The following is a 20,183-nucleotide window of genomic DNA, read 5'->3' as shown; positions in this document are numbered from 1 at the left end:
AACCCAAAGAAACATTTTGGGAGCATATTTGTGATGCATATCTATAGAGTTGTAACTTTATGTTGAACAAGAAAAGAAAACAAACCATGAAAATCTAGACTCATTCTTTCTTCCTTTTGTGAGCTTTTCTCTAAGCGAAAAAAAAAACCATGTAATAAGGCCCAATCAATACAGTTTGAGTCTCTAGCGATTAGCAATGCTTTTAATATCTTTTCTTGTAGTGTGAACACTCTACCAAGGATGGTGCGATTTCGAATCTCCTCACCACCTCGCTCTACATGATAGAGTGGTGGGAGTAATATCTCTTCGAAAAAAACTAAAATGTTTTTAATATCTTTTTAGTAATGTCATTTAAAGATACATTGCCCCATGTTCAAAGTGATGCTTGAGACATGTTTCCTTGAGCCCAAAAAATGTATATATTCACCTTTGGGAAAGCTTTCCCTCTTGTACATAGCATGTTGTTAAGTGAATCTAACAATGTGAAATGAATTTTTAAATGAGTATTTTGTAGCGTTTACTATTATATATCAGAGCTCTAGTAACACAAATCTAACAACCGCGGGGAGGGGGGAATGTTTTTGAATAATGTTTCACTTAGTAACTCCCATATAGTGACACTGTAGGGGTTTCATGATTCCTACTGCATTTGTTCTAAAGTGATGTATTATGAAAATCACTCTTGTGTTATTGAGAATTACATTTCTTATTTTATATCGGGGATGCACGTGTGTGATGTACGATTGTATATAACACCAAATATCCCTAATGAAACAAAATGTCACAAAACCTATAAGGTATAATACTACATGTATAGTCTTATCATCCTTACACTCTTATATATAAGAACTATAAATTAGCTCCATGAACTTTATGCATAGCACTATATGTATAGTCTTATTATCCTTACACTCTTATATATAAGAACTATAAAATAGCTCCATGAACTTTATGCATAGCACTATTTGTAAGAGCACTCTTACATTGTATTCTTTATCGAAAAAGACTTATACATAAACTCTTATGTGTAAAGACCATTATACTTTTATGCATACCTATATGCATAAAGCTATTAATAGTATAAAATTAATAGTCAACACTGTTGTAGACAAAATAGGTAATATTTCCTATAAATGAGAAACATTTGGCATCTTTTAAAGATTCCATCAAAAAGGTTCACTTTTACCTCTTTTGAAAAGTGGTTTAAACATGCTTATAACACCCCCAAAAAATGACAATATTTTGGATACTTTGTGCGTTTCTTACAAGAAATGACATGAAAAAAAAAAGACTTGGTTTTGCTTACTTTTTGAGATTATAACTGAAAATCTAACAATAAGCTTTTAAAAACATGCCAAAATAGATACACTATTATCATTGATATAATCCAAAAAAGAAATTGATATAACTCTAAAAAGGAGCCATTTTCTAGACATATAGCTCATGGCATAGTTATTGTTCCTTATGATCTATATCACTAGTTGATGTGTCTTCCCCTTAGAAGATAGACGAGGAATCCTCTTCTTCACTATCTGCAAATACATTTTTTTCTTCTATGTGTTCACTTGAAGCTTATACTCCTTATGTCTTCTGCCATGTTAGCACGATCGAGGATGTGCTCCAAAGTGCAACTATGAAAAAGTATCAATTTGTATGAATATATTATAAAAGTGTTATCTTGGTATAATTATTATCTTAATCATAAAACCCTATTTCACCTCTTGATGAGAGTAATATTAAAATCCATTTTAAAGCTCTTGAATAAGCTTATATTTAAAAGTTGTCTAATTTTGAAAAAAGTTCAACTCATTTTTTAAAAAATGTGTTCTTGATTTAAAAAATAGGGGTCAAAATAGTAAATGTATGAATCCATAAGAGATTAGTGTTGATCCTGATTGAGATTGGGCAAAAACAACAAAGGAGAGTTGCCAGCATGAAAAGAGGACTGTGGTTTTTGTTTTGGATGAAAAGAGGACTGTGGTTTTTGTTTTGGCCGACAGTTGCTCTTCATTTACAGAGCCAGTACCTTGTCCAAAAGATTCAGTAGCGAGGAACTTAGGAGAATTTCTGACCAGTCTCTGCCCAAGACTACATGGTTGTCAGTAACAGAGAATTATGCAATGACAACATCCAGCATTCATAGCACGGGTAGCACACAAACAACGCGCAACATGCAAACACAGAGGAGAGCATTAGCAGCGATGTGGGTCAGCGATAGCAAGAACAACACATAAATCATGCTTCATTTGGCATTCATTAGTAGTAGCATGGGTAGCACACAAACAACGGGCAGCATGCAAACACACTGGAGAGCATTAGCAGCGACGTGGGTCAGCGACAACAAGGACGGACAACACACAAATCGTGCTTCATTTGGCATTTCCAGCAAGTGTAGAGGATATACTACTGGTGGTCGAATTGCTACAGGCTACCAAACTGGTCGTTTTGCTACAAGCTATGATGTTGGTCGTCTCGCTACAGGCTGCTGGTCGATTGTTTTGACCTGGTCATACAGCCCCTAAAACAATCGACCTGGTCATACAGCCCCTACAGCTGTGCTGAAACCTCTCTTCTATCTGCTGGATACTCCAAGCTCTTCAAACTGGGACAGTATTATGATTTCTTGGCGGATGATCGGCTGGCTAAAACAACAACAAGGAACTGTAGATCATCCTCAGTGCAGATGTGATCTTTCAACGGGCTCTTGTTGTCTTTTTTGGGGTTTGGAATACAACCACCTACCAATCGAGGGCAGACCATCTCTACCAAGCGGCTGCGAGTAGCAGTTTTGTTGACGTTCTCCGGACGGACGAAAAGCGTTTTGCCTTGCACCGATCCGTTGAGCACGTGGCGGGACGGGGTGTTCACCCTACAGCGGAGATCGTCTTGTTCTCTCACCTACTACAGCGCAGTGATTTTTACATCAAGATCATGATTTCTACTATTTGTCTCTACTGTTCCAGTTTCTACTATTTGTCGTGAGGCCTTCTGCTTCATTGCCATAATAGAGTCCAAAGTCTCTAGGCTCATCATCATCATCAGCATAGTAGCAGAGCTGGACAAGGAAGACATCATTGGGCCGCCAACGTCAGTGCAGAATCCCTCTCTCAGCCAACATGAGGAGAAGGGAGAGAAAAGGAAAAAAAAGAAGAAGTTGAAGTTGAGTTAAAATGGGCACTAACATTTAGGGCTTCTAAACCTTTTCACACTTTATGTCCACACCTTGGCCTTGTCCTTTCACACTCCCTTTGGTTCAACCCACCCTCACCTTTGCTCCATTCACACTGCCGGCCATTTATCTTTGGCTTGCCTATAGTTCCTTGCTCGCTTTTCTTTGTCCACACCTTCACTTCATTTATGGGCACCTTTACCTTGGACACTCTATAACAAAGGCTAGTGTTCACATGCGAGAGTTAAAGAGAGGTTTGGTCACACATGTCTTGGGGTATATTCACATGTGATGTGGTCCCGGATATCTTGATGCAGTTGGTGTCATTATGGTGGACACATTGAGTGTGTTGGTGATCGTTTGGGCATGTTCACACGTATTCGGGACTTGTTCACATGCTTTCAGTTTCATGGAGGTGGTTCGTGTACTGTGTGGCCGATTTGGTGCATTTTGGGTGTTCATGCGTACACTTTTGGCCATTTGGTGTACTGTGGGAGGTGTTCACACAATTATGTGCTTTTATTAGTGCTTGTTTTGCATACATTGGAGTATTGTGGGTTTTGTTCACATGCATTGGGCTTTGTTCACACGCATTAGGATTTTTTTATATGCTTTTACGTATTGTGAGACTTGTTCACACATGAGAACATTTGTGCGAGGTGTTCACATGCTTTGGGCTTTTATGGGGAGTGTTCATGCACATTAGCACATTGTGGGATTTATTCGCACATTTGGATGCATGGTGTTCTTTTCATGTACATTGGTGCTTAGTTTGGAAACATTCACACGGTGTGAGTTTATTGTGCATTGTAGTCCTTGTTCACATGCTTTGAGCATTGGGTAGTGTTCACACGTGTTTATTACTATCACCCCTCTTCTACTCGCCATGGTCCTTGTTTTCTTTGACGGCGACATTATCTTGTGACTCTTGATGATTGGGGATGCATGTGTGATGCTAGATTCTTAGTTGGGATTCTTCGTAAAGCAGTACCATGGGTTACCCAACATTATCAGATTATACATCACTTTTGTGGACTTTGTACATATATTTGGGACATCTAGACTTCGACCATTGAATCCTTCATCATCTATTTCACGTGATGAGAAGATAGTTCATTCAGGCTATAGATGGAGGATGGAGTTGCAGAGTTTATTGTCTATACATGTTTGTCATCTATGCGATGAGAGATATTTGCACATTCGGCGATCCTTTGATTGCTGGTCATTGAGATATTTCTTGGAGGCAAATGGATCAGTTTTTCTTACCGGGATGACTCCTATAGTTGCTTATTTGAGTGTCCCACATTCCTGATTAGCTGTGATTATGTTCCTGAGGATGTGTACTACATCGACATTGACATAGATGATGATGTATCACACCCACATACCTATGATGATGTACCGTGCATATAAACAACTTATGAGGCTTGCTAACACGTGACTATGTGAGTGTGTGAGTGAGAAGCTAGGTTATTGTTTGCCGTCGAGAATCACACTTGCTTCTTTATTGCAAATATCTTCTCCTCTTCCGCTTCCCTCTTCACATGCAATGAAAAGAGATGAATGTTATTATGCCTTTATCTTTATTTTATTCTCTTGGTCAAGTGAAAACGGAAAAAGTCTCTTTTTAACGATGCTTTTTTTTAAAGAGAAAAGCTTTAAAAAATATATATATATATAATATGTAATGTGAAGGTAATTTCCCTGCATCGCAGATCGTTGTCCTGCGATGCAGATCGTTCCTTTGTGATGCAACCGGGGTGAATCGCTTCTCTTTCACTTTTGCTCTTCCACTTCTGGATGCCGGAACGAGCATGTCTTCCTCTTTTTGCGTGTGTGAAGGAGTGCCTTCTCCTTCATAGTCTCAGCTGAAGTTAGTAAAGCTGGTTTGGCTTCCTTTTCCTTGCTTGTAGCACATAGGCCAGCAACAGCGGCGATTCTGTTGGCTTGCCTCACTTTTCTTTCTGCTCACAGCACAACGGCCGGCACACGGCGATTAGTAAGGCATCCTTCACTTCTTATTGCTCGCAGCACATAGGTCGGCACACAGTCCCTGTGCGATAGGCTGCAGCGGGTGTTAGTAAGGACTTGCTTCAGTTTTCTGCTCGCAGCACAAAAGCCCGGCCAAGACAATGGCAACGTTCTCCCTCTCTTCAAGTAATCACGTTGGCGCTTGGCGACTGGCGACGCTTCCTTTTCATCGTGCATGGCGGCCATTCGATTCCATCGTAGCTTGACAAATTTTCCAACACTAAGGTTTAAGGCCTTTAAAATTAAAGTGGGCCAAGCCCTTGCACCATGCATCATCATGTAGCATCCGGCCTATATCCACCAGAGGCATCATATTCACTGATTCCAGAGCTTCCTCCTTCTCTGCAAGGTTGCAACATCCTTGAAGAGCAACTACGAACTTCCATTCATTAGGATTTACAACTTCCTCTTGAATTCGTTTATATAGATGTATGGCCTTCTGTTCTTGGCCATGCTCAACATATGCTGAGAGCATTGTAGTAGTCCATAACACAACATCATGTTGTGGCAATCCAAAGAACACCTTCTCTGCTTCAGTAATGTTTTCACACATATGCTCATGCATCAAAACATAGTGGAAATGCAAAAAAAATGCAACAAGTATTCTTCCCCTCCATCTGACCTTAGGCACTTCACATGCTTTCATGTCTATTTTTCAGCCCCATAACTCTGAAATTTTGAAAATGAGTGAACACTTCACTCTTCTCCTTCATGAAATACACCCACACTTTCCTTGTGTGGTCATCAATGAATGTTACGTAGTACCTGCTGCTACTGTAGCCACCCATAGACATAGTCTTTGTAAGACCCCATACATATGAATGCACCACATCTAGCACATTCTTGCTCACATTTCTGTCATGTGGAAATACATGTTTTGTTTGCTTTCCAAATTGACATGCTTCACAAACTTTTTGTATACCTTCAACTTTAAACTTAGTTAGCACAATTTCTTTAGTCTGCATAGACTTCATTCTTTGCACATTTTCATGCCCAATTCTCTTATGCCAAATCTGTATCTACAACAACTCCTAAACCATTTGAAAACATTACAGCACTCACTTCAGGCATATTAACATTCAATGTAAACATTCTGCCCACTCTGTTGCCTTTTGCAACCAACCTACACTTATCTTTAAAGTCTTCTACATAACAGCCATCAGGGTTAAAAACTGAACCTGCAAAGCCTACTCAATCATTTGGCCAACCGAAATGAGATTTCTTATAATGTTCCGAACATGAAGTACATCTACAAGATACTTCACTTTACCATCCTGCATAGACAATGGCACATCTCCAACATGGGCAATTGGATGAGTAGTGTCATCCCCTGTTTCAACAAAACCTAGTCTTTCAAGACTCTTAAGTTCCTTGAACCACTCACCATGACTTATCATGTGGTTCAAGGCACCTAAATCAACATACCATAGGTCATCCTTACATGCTACTACATCAATTCCAGACACAGCATTAACCACATGTTGCATAACAAACAACCTCTCATTATCCTCATTATTTCTACTAGAGGATTGTTTTGTTGCACTTTTCCATTTCGTGTGTCACTCTGCTTCTTATAGCAATCTGCCTACACATGCCCAGGCTTACCACCACAGTAAAAACAACCTCGTGTATCATTATGCTGCCTTTGCCATGGCCTCTTCCACCTGTATGTTGTTGTGAATCATGGAACTGTTGTTGTGCTGACCATAATTCTGATTACTTGTTTGGCCACCACCTTGGCCATGTCCACAACCTCTACCTCTTCCTTTACCTGAACTTGTGTAGAAGGCCTGCTGCTCTAAACTATTTTTGTTTTGTGAAGGCTATTGATCTTCACCCAAGTTCTTCTCTTCAATGATCAGCATTGACACCAAATCTATAAAGTTGGGAATGTTCTCCCGAGTCTAAATAGACGTCTTGAATGCCTTGTATTGTGGCCAAAGACCATACAGACACTTCCACCTTATCATCATCATCCACAGAAACACCAATTAATGCAAGGGATTTCATAATGCCCTTGATCTTTAAAGCATAATCATTCACAGACATATTCTTCTTCTCCACAGTATGAAACTCATTCTTCAACTGGATCTTTTGTGCCTTGGTGTTGGTTTCATACAGTTTCACCAAGGTGTCCCATGCCTCCTTAAGTGACTTGGCATCCTGTACATGCCCAATCGTAGTGTCCTGTATGCTGATAGTAGAAAGATAATACATGAATTTCCTTGCTCCTTGATTCCAATCCTTGAACTCTTTTATATGTGTAGTAGTAGTTGGATTAATCTTTGGTATCTCTGGTGCCTCCTCATTCACCTTTAATGTAGTCCCAGTAATAACCTTTTTCCATAGGGAAATTTGTCAACCTAAACCTCCATGCATGGAAGTTGTTCTTGTCAAGCTTCTCTGTAACAATCTAGTTTATTCCATCATATTCGACATCTTTTCTACAACACAAATTTACCAACAACAGCACTCTTGCTTGACCTACACAAACTGTTGTATTCTCTGTAGCGGTACTATACTACACCCAAACTATCACAACCAGTGAGACCTTACTTTGCATACATACACCCAATGGTCGTAACTTTGAGACCTCTATGCAGCACACAGTGTCTACACAACCAATCGCCCTTCTTGTTGCAGTTCAAAAAAACAGAGTTCTGCGAGAATGAAAACCTACCCTGGTGCTTTGTGAACACTTGCGAACTGAAAAATGGAGGTCCAGAGACACACTCGAAACGCTTTTTTAGCTTGAAAATGATGTCCAACAAATCGTATAGTTGCCTTGTAGCTCTCCTCCCGTAGAGAAAACTCCTCAATCAAAGTTTGTTTTTTTCGGTGCCTCCCGAAGATCTCCCGACAAGGGTGTAGTAGCCAACACAAAGGGGGAAGAGTAGATGAAGCTCTTACCCTCGTACCACTTCTTTTGCTTCTCTTGCTTGCTACTCAACCCTTAGCATGAACTAGGCTCTGATACCATGAAAAGATATAGGGGAGAAGAGAGCTTGAGCTCTTGCAAGCACACACACACTCACACAAACCCTAGAAGAGAATACACAAGGTGAGAGGTTGAAAATTCTTCTTCTTCTTCACACAACGAAAGAGGTCTACGAAGAAGATAAAGTGACTAACATACATAATAGAGTATATACAAGCAGTCCATAATGTGAACACGCTAAGATTAATGATGCATAAGAGAGTTGCGTAAGAGAGTTGTACACTAGGTCATATTGCCAACACTCAACAATATGATGTGGTTGCACATGTGGGAGCTGCATTCACGTCATACGTGGCCTTGCCTCATCATATTACTGATAGCATTGACACTATGATGTGGTGTACAACTCTCACACACATCATCAATGTGTGTGTATGTGTGTGTGTGAGAGAGAGAGAGAGAGAGAGAGAGAAGTGAGTTGTGTGTGTGTGTGTGTGTGTGTGTGTGTGTTTGTGTGTGAAAGATTGATAGAGAGAGAGAGAGAGATGTGAGGGGTATGTGTTTTTGTGTGGGTGTGTGTGGGTGTGTGTGTGTGAGAGAGAGATAGAGAGAGGTGAGGTGTGTGTGTTTCTTACATGTGTTTTGTAGGTGATGTGGTAGCTATGTATGCCAAGTGGCAAAGGTGATGTGGTAGTAGTTAACTGCCATGTCATATTGTCGAGCACATCGATAATATGATGTGGTAACTAACTGCCACATTAGCATCATCTTATCATCGGTTGATGCAACAGGAGTGACCAAAAAGTTGAGCGAGTGATTGGGTCATAGTAGACATAGCACAGCGCGATCATCACCATGCGCTCCACACTAGCAGTAGCTAATGTTGTCGCATAGGTTCCTATTGAGTAGCAAGATGGGGGTTATTTGTGTGTAACGAGATCCTCAATATCTAGCCCTTGGCAGTATCAACCTCTAGTAGTATCAATAATATTCGACACCTCGTATATTGTGCCAATCCAACATGATTATTTCGGCCTCATTTGATCTAGCCACTAGAAACAAGCATCTATCCAAGGAATGCCTCGCCATGAACTCATATATATATATATAGTGCCAATGATAGCCCCATGATTTCCATAAAACACCAAGACATAATTCTCTATGCTCACATACTCATCTCTACGGCTTTGCTTGGCGGCATGTTGTACCCACCACAGGCCTCAGGTCATAGTTATAGTTGAAGTACCACATGACACCATTGGGGTGTTTCTTAGTGTACCTCACCCCACCCATGCAAATATCCCATCCATTATTTGCCTAGCTCAGAAATTCCAATTAAAGAAGCCATGGTAGGATTCCATCACCACATTAGAAGCTGGAGTAAATGTTTTACCCAAGGGCACACAAAATGGGTTCGAGGAATTAAGTCCATATTGATCAGCTTGTGCTTTGTAGGCTAAAAGGGGGTACTTGAAACGATATAAGAACAAGGATCATGATGACCCAACTAGACTTGGTGGGATATCAAATATGCTAGGTACCTTAAAACTTTGAAAGCAATCATTTGCACTAGAGATGGACCTTGTATGTGGGGCAAGTAAGATCTAGGCATTGTCTCGCAGAAAAATTAGCCAATGCCAATACATCTCTTTATTGGTCATGCCTTATTGATCCAAGGGCATAGAATTTTATAATCCATTATTTGTAAAAATTACTACTCTGATGGTTTTTTATGAATAATCAAATCTCTTATATTTAATTTATTATTCTAGAATTCTTCTTTTGAATTGTTGATTACTTATATTGTTTTTAAGTGGTTTAACGTAAGTATAGTTAATGTACAAAATATAGCTTTATCTTGTTTAAGCACCCAGACGAGAGCCTTTTAGATGCATGATGTAGAAAGAGAGAAAATTTTTAAGGCCCACCCACTTTGCGAGAACTTCTTTGTAAAGGGATTCAAATAAGTGAAAAAGAAATGCTTGCAAAATTGCATGAGCCTCTGTCTTAAGTGTACATCCACCAATGATACCTATACCTTGTTGAGATTCAAGCTCCATGTCAGCTTGTGCCAGTTGCACTATGTACTGGCATGTTAGGTAGTAACATGTGTGAGACATAAATGACCGCGTCCAGCTGGTCATAGTGTGCGGACATTAGCTAGGGTTAGCAGTGTGTGGACACAACACATGTAGTGTGTTGTAGATTATGGATTATGGCTTTATGCATTGTGTGAGAAGGGAGATGGCTTCCCTCTATGGTTAGGGTTTGCTTAATACATTAGGGTTTGCTCCTGTGTGTGTGTCTCCTCTCCCTCTACTTGTTTTTCATCATGGTATCAGAGCCTGGTGCTCTTATTAGGGTTTATGAGTGAGTGAGAGAAGAGGGAGAAGAAGCTATGAAGAAAAGTTGTGAAGCTTGCCATTGGAGCTGTGAAGCTTGGAGCACACCGATCTTCATCAAATCTGATAGCTTGGCCTATCGGGTAAAGACTATTAAACATCCTTGGGCGGATTGCAGGTGCAAAAAGACAAACAACACCAGATTTGCGTTGCCCAAAGCAAAGAAAAATTCTATTTTGCAAGCTCTCCATTGAAGCTTGAGTGTGGTGAATGTATGAGGCAAATAATTGCAAATCTGACAAAGAATCATGTAGTTCGCAATTGGGAATGTATTGGCAAGCCCTACATTGAATTTGGAGCAAAGTTGATGCATATTAGTGAGTGGAAATTCACTATTTTGAAGCCCTCACAAAAATAGAGAAGAGATGTCCATTGTGGATAAAATTGGAGCTGGTTTTTTACAAAAATCACTACATTGATTGATTGGGTACATGCCTAGGAGTGTTTGGCATCTACTTATGCTTTCAATAGCCATTATAAACTTGTCAAATCACCCCTACAACAGACCGCGCAGACACAAGTGAAGAAACAGAGCATAATTTTCAACACCATGTTAGGTGGAGGCCGAATTCTACTTTTGTGATTGATTAAACCCAAAATTTGCTTAGCAATTTTGTGATACACATAATTGAGAAGGTTGTTATGTGGTTGGTTGGAGAAATTATGCATTATGGAGCTGATTAAACAGGGTGTCCACAGTGATTAGTGAAACAGAGCGTCATTAATCGGCTAATTACTCTCTCAACTTAAACAATTGGTCTAATTTATTTTACATGGAGTTAGTAGACATCATTGCTAAGCTAATGAATGCCTGATCTCTCAATTTGGACAAGAATCAAAGGAATTAGAGCACTTTTACTACTGGTTTTTCTTGGTTTTACTGGTTTTTCTCAAAACAGAAAAGGAGATTTGATAATTTTGGTATATACGCACCTTGGTTGGTGTTGATATGCAACATTGAGCTTGTTTAGGTGTCAATGCAAGTTATCCACACTTGATTGAACCACTACGTTGCAATTTGAAGCCTTGGAAAGTGCGCCAGAACAGGGTACTTTTGGACTGCGTATGCCAGTTCAATTTGAATGCTACATCAACAGTGAAGTTCGTTGAGTACTTTGGAGTACTTGGAACACTTATTAGAGTGTGGTTGAGCTGAGGAAGGCTCGTTTATAGAATTGGACGTGTGCGGAAGGTGCATTTACATTGAGCAATTATGTCAGACAACCCAATACAGATTGTGGGTGAGAAGTTGGATAGAAAGAACTTCCAGGCATGGAACTACAGGATTAAAAACTTTCTAAAGGGAAAAGGATTTTGGAACCTTGTTACAGGTGTGGAGCCAGAGCCGGAACTACCCCGACAACCTACACAACAACAGGTTGTAGCTCATAAGCAATGGTGAGAGAGTATACAAAGTTTTGCATTACTTGTCTATATGTATCTCGGATGCTATACTCGTACATATACATGACGCTGAGAATCCCAAGGATGCATGGGATACATTGGTAAAGCTGTTTGATACAGATACTATTGCTCGTAAGTCTTTTGGCATTCCAACAATACTTTTAGCAATGAAATTGTTTAAGAATATAAGCATTCTAGAAACCATTCACTTATATTACATTGGGTATTCCAAGCATTCCAAAAACCATTCACTTGTACTACATTGGGAAAATATATGTGTTGAAGTTGTGAATAATGGGAAAAGCTATCATGCTTGTTGCAACTACTTTGGGAAAATATATGTATTGAAGTTGTCAATAATTGATGGGAGAAGCTATCATGCTTGTTGCAACTACTTTGGTGGATACATATGCCAAATGTGGTACACTCACAAAAGCGCACAAGCATTGGAGGAGCTTTCTGGATATAGTCATCTAGTCTATACAAATAGTAGGGCATGCCCAACACGGTCCTGGTGAGAAAGCACTAAATTGTCTCCAAATATACATCTATCCAAACACAATCACCTTAGTTAGCATGCTAAAATCCTATGATAACATCGGTGTCGGAAGTCCTCATTTGTAGTAGTTGGAAGTTAGGGCTACATCATTGGTTTCTATATACTTTGTAAATTTTCTTGGAAGATGTTTTATAGACCATGTGTATGTTGTGTCATGGTTTCATATCACTTTCATGTGGTGTATGTATGGTAATAGTATAATGATATCAAGAAATGATCACAACATGCGTCAATAATGATTCAAGTAGGTTGTGGTGATTTACAATGATGATTTTCTAGTACTTAACATCTATTCCTTAGTAGCATGCATGAAGTACTTATGTTCGCTCAATGAGGTTCAAAGTAACATACTTTAATCTAAGGAAAAGGGGTGTGTAAATGCTAGAGAGAAAACATAGATATAAGGAAGGGGGTGACCACGTCGAGGGGTACACTACTAAGAAACCCTATGTATCATGTGCATTCAAGGGGTATTTAAAAAACCCCTTACCTATGAATTTTTCATGAATAAAATGATCCCTTTTTCTTTAAGGACTTAAATATTTTTAGATGGACCCCCAAGGGGGGACATAGTTATTTTTAAAGGTATCTTATAAGCTTAAGTAGTGGGTGTTATCATCTTATGACCATCATATATAGGGGGATGAGGTTCATGCACGCAAGTGCTGTCCCCCTTTATTTGTGAGTGAATCCCCTCGGACTGTGGTAGAATTAATTAGAAAACAAAAATGAGAGGTGAGTTGGGTGAAAAGTGGGAGGGTGGTGGATTGCCCTGATGGTACCATCCTATGGACAAGTGGACCTGATGGTCAAGCCTAATGGTACCATCCTATGGACAAGTCGGGTAGCTTTCCAACAAATCTAATCAATCACACTATGCTAGATAAATAAGTCCCTGGGCAATTCTATTCTAGAGGACTAGGTCAGACGGTCGTGCCTCGCATAGATACGAAACAAGGCGGTACTTCTACAAATCAAAGATAAAGGTTGCCCAAGATAGGTCGACATAGCTATAACAGTGAATTGACTTCCATCCCATTATGTGAAAGTCTCTCTCTAGTCTATGAATTCCTTGCAATGTGGATTATATAATTTACTAAAAAGTTATATGTGATGATGGATATTTGTTGATTTGTATATTGTAGATAACATAAACTAGAAGGTGTTACACAAGATAGCTACGAGATCAACCATGCTACCTTGCCTATCATGGTAATACATAGGGAGATGATGGCCATAACATGTGCGGAGTGCTCTCCTCTTACCTTATAACTCAATAGGTGAGTCAATTTCTCTCACTATAGTGTCCTCAAGAGACTCATAGTTTCTCCCCTACGATGGTGGTAATGTTGGCATATGGATCTCTCTAAAGCAATGACCCTCCTTTTGTTTATACTTTGGGGTCATGTTCAATAAGAAAAAATATATTATAGAGATATATATAATAGATGTCTCTTTATTTCATTATAGTTTGTCGTTGACACTTCATTTGACTAACAAATTGTCACTCTATTTTTTGTGTATTCTAGCTAAAAGATAAACTTTCTCAAAGGCACAAAGGATTTTTTAAGCTAAATATTAGAGTGGATAAAATTTGTTAAAGACACAAAAGTGAACAAAGGATCATCTTTAAAGCTAAATTTGATTGTCAAAACTGACTATTTTTTTTAAAAAAAGAGAGAATGGTTCAAAGATAAGTACTATAATGCAATGCACTGTAATAGCGAGATCCAGGCTCTTTTATTCTATATTTTATTCCGCCGCTAATATAGAATTCGGCTTTTCAATCTCCATAGACTAGGTAATCCCTATGGGACTATACACCTCACGTTGGATAGTCGACGAGAACGCAAGCCAGTCTCTCACGATCCGTCACTTGATCCTCTTGCCTCTCGAAGGGGATGTCTACTCGCACTAGGGTGGGCTTATTTACCACACTAGATTGGGACCACTTGATCCTCTTGCCTCTCGAAGGGGATGTCTACTCGCACTAGGGTGGGCTTATTTACCACACTAGATTGGGACCACAGAACTAGGCAGCGTCCATAGCTCTCACCAAACTAGCAAGTTCTAACTTCCCAATGGTAAGAGGGATACATTGGGCCGACTCCGAGCCTCACTAATGCCATCGCCCGGCTACATAAGCACATGAACGGGGTTAGCATTAAGGCAGGGAGAAGATGTACCTATAAAGACAATATTAGATAATTTGGGAAAAATCTCATACTTTGGGAATTACCTTTTCAACATAGTTTTGGCCATATCTTGAGCATATTAACTCCAAATTTGTCGAACATTATAGATTTAGATCCTACTCTTCAAGATCTTTCCAATGATATGTCACATGATGGGGTTTTGACAAAAGCTTGGATAGGTTCACCATGATCCCATTTTTCAAATGGGAATGGGATTTTTCCCAAATTATCTAATATGGTGTTTATACATTACTTTAAGCAAGATAACAATACAATAGTTTAACATAATCTAATAAGATACAAGAAACCACATTATCATTTCGAGAAAGCAACACATCTACAAGAAATTTGATATAGCATCCTTTATCTTTCTTAATTAATGCTAACATCAAGGATTAATTCAAATACCTCTTTTTCAATGCTTTTCAAGCTAACCTGGCCATTTCCGCCATGAGGGACTCCCAAGGGAAGAGTTGGGACGATGTTTGGAGCATTCCCTCCTGTGTCATCGTGCATGCTTCTTGCGGCAGTATTTTGGCATATTTGAGGAGAAGCCATATTATCCACTCTGTTGCTCATGCAATCACAAACTCAACGCTCCAAATGGATTGCAATTTGGAGTCTATTTGCTCAATTTATGAGCAAAAGACTCACCTACGAAACCACCTCTTAGAGCAACACTGTGCTTACGTCTCTTTATATGGGTGGGGCAAAAAGCAGAGTGTCCTTAAGTTGAGAGCAAGGGGTGGCTAGAAACTGAACCAGAGGACGGGGGGGAGGAGAAGGGTTCTCTTCTTAAGTCTATTCACACAAGGGGAGAGAACAGTGTAGAACACCCCCTCCACAAGACAAGAGGGCTGGCTGCGAGAGCTTGGCTGCTGGATTGGAGAGGGCTGCTGGATAAGACTTGCCTACTACTGTCAGCAAGAAGCTGTGGGGGAGGAGAGCCTCCACGCACACTACGAAGATGGGGGTGTTGGGGCTGGGGGTTTATATAGGGTATGGTACACGTACAGTTAAGGAGAGAGGAAAGAGGAGTGGAAAGGAAGGTATACGATGAAAGTATGTCGGTCTCTATTGCATGGGTCTGTAGACAGAGTGGTTCTTGTGCGGACCAAAGGTGGGGTATGCATATACCTTCCCGAGCAGTCGTCGCGCATAGGTGTCCACGTGACGGCAAGTGGAGACCATACGCTAGGGTGGTTGATTTTTGGTCCGTGTGTGGGCGCCCTTTGATGCACGTTTCCCAACAAGAGGCATTTTTTTGGAAGCGGGAGCCCCTTTTTTGGGATACTGGCCTCAATATGTGTGCCGACGCATCCGACATCTACTATCGAAATTGTTTTTGATGAAATTGTTCGGGGTATTTTCCTGGTTGTAATAGGGGTGCAGTCCGTTCGTTGATCAAACACCCAGACGGGTGTTTATTAAGGTCGGAAGTTTACCGTAATTTAACTAAAAATTTACGTAGATTCCTATTTCGGTATCCATTTTTGAGTGTTATAAAATCATATATTAGAGTAAAATCGCGTGTAGATTTCAAATTTGGACTCATAATTTTAAGATTTCAAGTACAAATAGCTCAATTATTAAAATGTTGATTTTTACACTCGTAAAAAGACCATAATTTTATCTATTAAATGGACATATATTATTATTGAAGATGGGCATGTTACAATTGTTGTTGATGATCATTTATTGATATCATTAGATCATTAACATACATGCACCATGAAAGTGATATGAAACCATGACACAACATACACATGGTGTGTAAAACATCTTCTCAAGAAATTTGCAAAGTATATAGAAACCAATGATGTAGCATTAACTTCCAACTACTACAAATGAGGACTTCCAACACCGATGTTATCATAGGATTTTAGCATGCTAACAAAGGTGATTGTGTTTGGATAGATGTCTATTTGGAGACAATTTAGTGCTTTCTCACCAGGACCATGTTGGGCATGCCCTACTATTACTGTAGACTAGATGACTATATCCTAAATAGAAAGCTCCTCCAATGCTTGTGTGCTTTTGCGAGTTTACCACATTTGGCATAAATATCCACCAAAATAGATGCAATAAGCATGATAGATTTTCCCATCAATTATGACAACTTCAACACATATATTGCCCCAATGTAGTACAAGTGAATGGTTTTTGGAATGCTTGGAATACCCAATGTAATATAAGTGAATGGTTTCTGAAATGTTTAAATTCTTAAAGAATTTCATTGCTAAAAGTATTATTGGAATGTTACCAAAACATTGCAAGAATCTTGTACAACTATGTTCATCAAACGGTCTTATGACATGACCTTAATGTTGCTATACCCCTTCCTATCCCCTAGAGACCCCCTCCCTCTAGGATATAGTATTCACCTAAACACATGGCCTTACTCTTACTTATGTCTCATTTCAAATACCTTTTTGTACAGTCACATAATATCATAAGTTTTCTAAGAATGTATCCTTCGAGACCACATTGTGTGATATATATAGGCAAGTTCATTAATTAAGGATCTCACATAATGTTCAGTAAAACAATCACTTAACTTAAAACAATGATACAAGAATTTAAAAAAAAAGACAATAATTACAAAGATTTAAATCGAACTAAACATTGTAAGTCAAAGTTGCAAACGTTTACGGCTAGGGCTTAGGGTATAGTTGGTGGATAAGGGCTTGACGCGAAGACCCTCCGACTTGTAAAGCTTGCTCACTAGCTTGTCTGAGCCGTGCAGCATTCTTTCTCGCTACCTTTCCTTCTTCACCTTCCATCAATGCTCTGACAAGTCGTTCCACTTCGTCTCTGCTAACCACGCCACCACCATTGCGTTCCCTCGACTTTGGAACCTCAGCCCAATCCTCCACTCTTCTGCGATGTATTTGGCGTTGAGGTACTGGTCTGCGAAGTAGGGCCAACAAAGCATGGGGACCCCTGTCGCGATGGCTTCCATGGTGGAGTTCCAGCCGCAGTGGGTGAGGAAGCCGGCTACTGCAGAGTGCGAGAGGACGCGCAGCTGCGGTGCCCATCGGATGAAGTACCCGCAATCCTTATAACAGCCGGTGAAGTGAAACTCACCTAAGCCCTCACCAAGATCCGGACGTAGCGCCCATAGAAACCGCTGCTTCGCTGGCCTCCAAGCCGCGAAGAACCTCCTCAAACTGCAACCTGGAAAGGACGGTGATTGTGCCGAAGGAAATGTAGATGACGGACTGCGCCGGTTGTCGATGAAGCCATTCCTCGTAGTGAGTCTCTTCCGGTGGTCGTGCTTTCATTCACAAGCTCGCCGACCAGCGGGCCCACGGCGTAGATAGGCACGTTCACGCGGGAGCTCATCGCTTCGAGAGAGGGAAGCTCCAGATCGTCGAAGCTATTGACCACAATGGCACGGGCTCTCTCGTACACTATACGCCACTCGCGTGCGCCTACGCGGTACACGTACATGCGCGTACATTGGGAGGTCTACGTTTCGTAGAGGGGGCAGGCCGGGAAGACTGCTGTGAAACAGATCGCTGGGCGGCTGGGAGCTGGCGTTTATCACTGCGAACATCCATGAAAGAACAAACCACAGTTAGCAATAATTACGTTAGTGACTAAGCAATTAAATATATACAAAGGTTTACCGTCTTTGATAGGGATTAGCCCGTCTAGCACCCGGCGGGAGTGAAAAGAAAAGTTAGATATAAGGTTTCTGCTTTGGCTGGACGGGAAGAGCGCCACCATCGGCCACCTTGTGTACAGGACTCGCTGTGAAGACATCGGAAAGCAAGCAAGTGACCGGCGAGCCTTCGATAGAAAGACGTTCCACCAGCTGCTCGAGCGCTGCAGTGAGGCCTTCAACAGCTTCGAAGAGATGTTGCAAGGAGAACCGAAAATCGTTAGCCATGTCCAGTCCCGCAATAAGGATGTGGGCTCTCCGGATATCCAACCCCTGATCTGACCTTGTGCTAGATCTACTCACGCTGCCTTTGTTCATTCGGTCGTGGATAGGTTCTACGTTGGCAAAGGTTACGATGAAGCCTTTGGAGGCGAGTATTTTGCACAGGCGCATGAGCGGGTTGATATGGCCTTGGGCTGGCAAAGGAATTGCAAGGACATGGGGTCTAATGACAGTAGGAGCCATAGCTGAAAGGGAGTAATATTAATTGTAGCTCCGATCAGGGGCCATAGCCCCATGGGGTAGAATATAAAGCAACTGATTGCAGGCGTATAATGCCAGTCTTGTCCAAGTAAAAGAGTCCGAAACAGACTTCTTTCCTCTCTAGCCACGACTCTCGCACTGTGTGAAGAAAGTGTCCGGCGGCCGTCCGCTTTACATTTACCCTGTAGTTGTTAGAGGCGGTGACCTTCACTTTGTCCTTCAACGCGGACATAATTTGAGCACGTAAGGTGGCTATATAGAGTACGGTATCATATTCTCATGTTTTAAAAATGCAACCAGAAGCAAGCCTCGACGCTATACTCAACTCCTGTCTTGTGATGCATAGCAACAGAGTTTTAACTTTATGTCAAACAAGCAAAGGAAACAAACCATGAAAGTCTAGACTCGGTTCTCTCTGCCCTTTGTCAGCTGTACTAAAAGCCAAAAAAATAACGTGTTAATAAGGCTCACTGGTAAGATCTATTTATGAGCCTCAACTGCTGCAGTTCTAGTCTCTATCGACGATAAGCTAGCAATGTTAGGGGTGGTTGGTGCGAGTTCTCATTCCACATAAATAAAATGTTCTGAAAATCCTTTTAGTGACGCGGCACTATTCATGTACAAAGTGATTGTTGACACATGTTTCCTTGAGCCAATATATATATATATATTCTCACCCTTGGGCAAACTTCCCCTCTTGTACATAGCATGAAACCATATAGGTAAAACATGCAAGGATCCAATTATTTCTTCCGGGAAGTAAATATATGTAATATTAACAAAAGGAAACCTTTACAAAAAGTTCACTTCTCTAAGATACATCATCGACAGATGCCCTTAGCTATATCCATATCATGATCTTTCACATTACGAGTAAGAAGCTTGCAATGATAGGCCGGGCAAGGATCCAAATTTAAAGATGATTGTTTTGCTTTCTTAGTTTTATTGTAAAACCTAAATTGTTTTCTTTTAAAACATCCTTATTCTTGAAAATTCGGAAAGTATTAGGGTTTTTCAAAAGCTGTGTCACTAGAGCTTGTAATTATACCCTAGTATTGTATAGCAACCGTTAATAGCAATAGGCTTTTCTTTTTTTTTTAATGCAGAGGAAGTTTTTATTAGTATCCAAAAGGAGTGGATACACCACCCACCACAGGTTACATCTTAGCTGATGGGAACACTATCAGGGCCTATGTGCTTGCAAAGATATGGGAACAAAGGAATGCCCTAGCTCACAAGGGCATCACGAGAACTTTAGAATTTAGTTGGGGGAAGGTAAGGGATATGTTGGTATAAACCTGTCAGCTTGCAAGTCATAGTGGTGGTAACAAGAGA

At 40.5% G+C, this 20,183-nt stretch overlaps 1 protein-coding gene across 1 annotated transcript; it reads right to left on the bottom strand.

The window, feature by feature from the left end:
- Nucleotides 1–18,383: 18,383 nt before the first annotated feature.
- On the bottom strand, nt 18,384–18,830 carry LOC147629004 (UDP-glycosyltransferase 85A1-like). Its single transcript, XM_086812848.1, has one exon. It carries the CDS (start codon nt 18,828–18,830, stop codon nt 18,384–18,386), a length of 447 nt encoding a protein of 148 aa, XP_086668974.1.
- Nucleotides 18,831–20,183: the final 1,353 nt, after the last annotated feature.

The sequence above is a fragment of the Cibotium barometz genome, chromosome 18 (assembly GCF_041138505.1).
Source record: "Cibotium barometz isolate CiBa-2024 chromosome 18, ASM4113850v1, whole genome shotgun sequence".
Taxonomy (NCBI): domain Eukaryota; kingdom Viridiplantae; phylum Streptophyta; class Polypodiopsida; order Cyatheales; family Cibotiaceae; genus Cibotium; species Cibotium barometz.
This window is presented reverse-complemented; position numbering and strand designations above follow the sequence as displayed.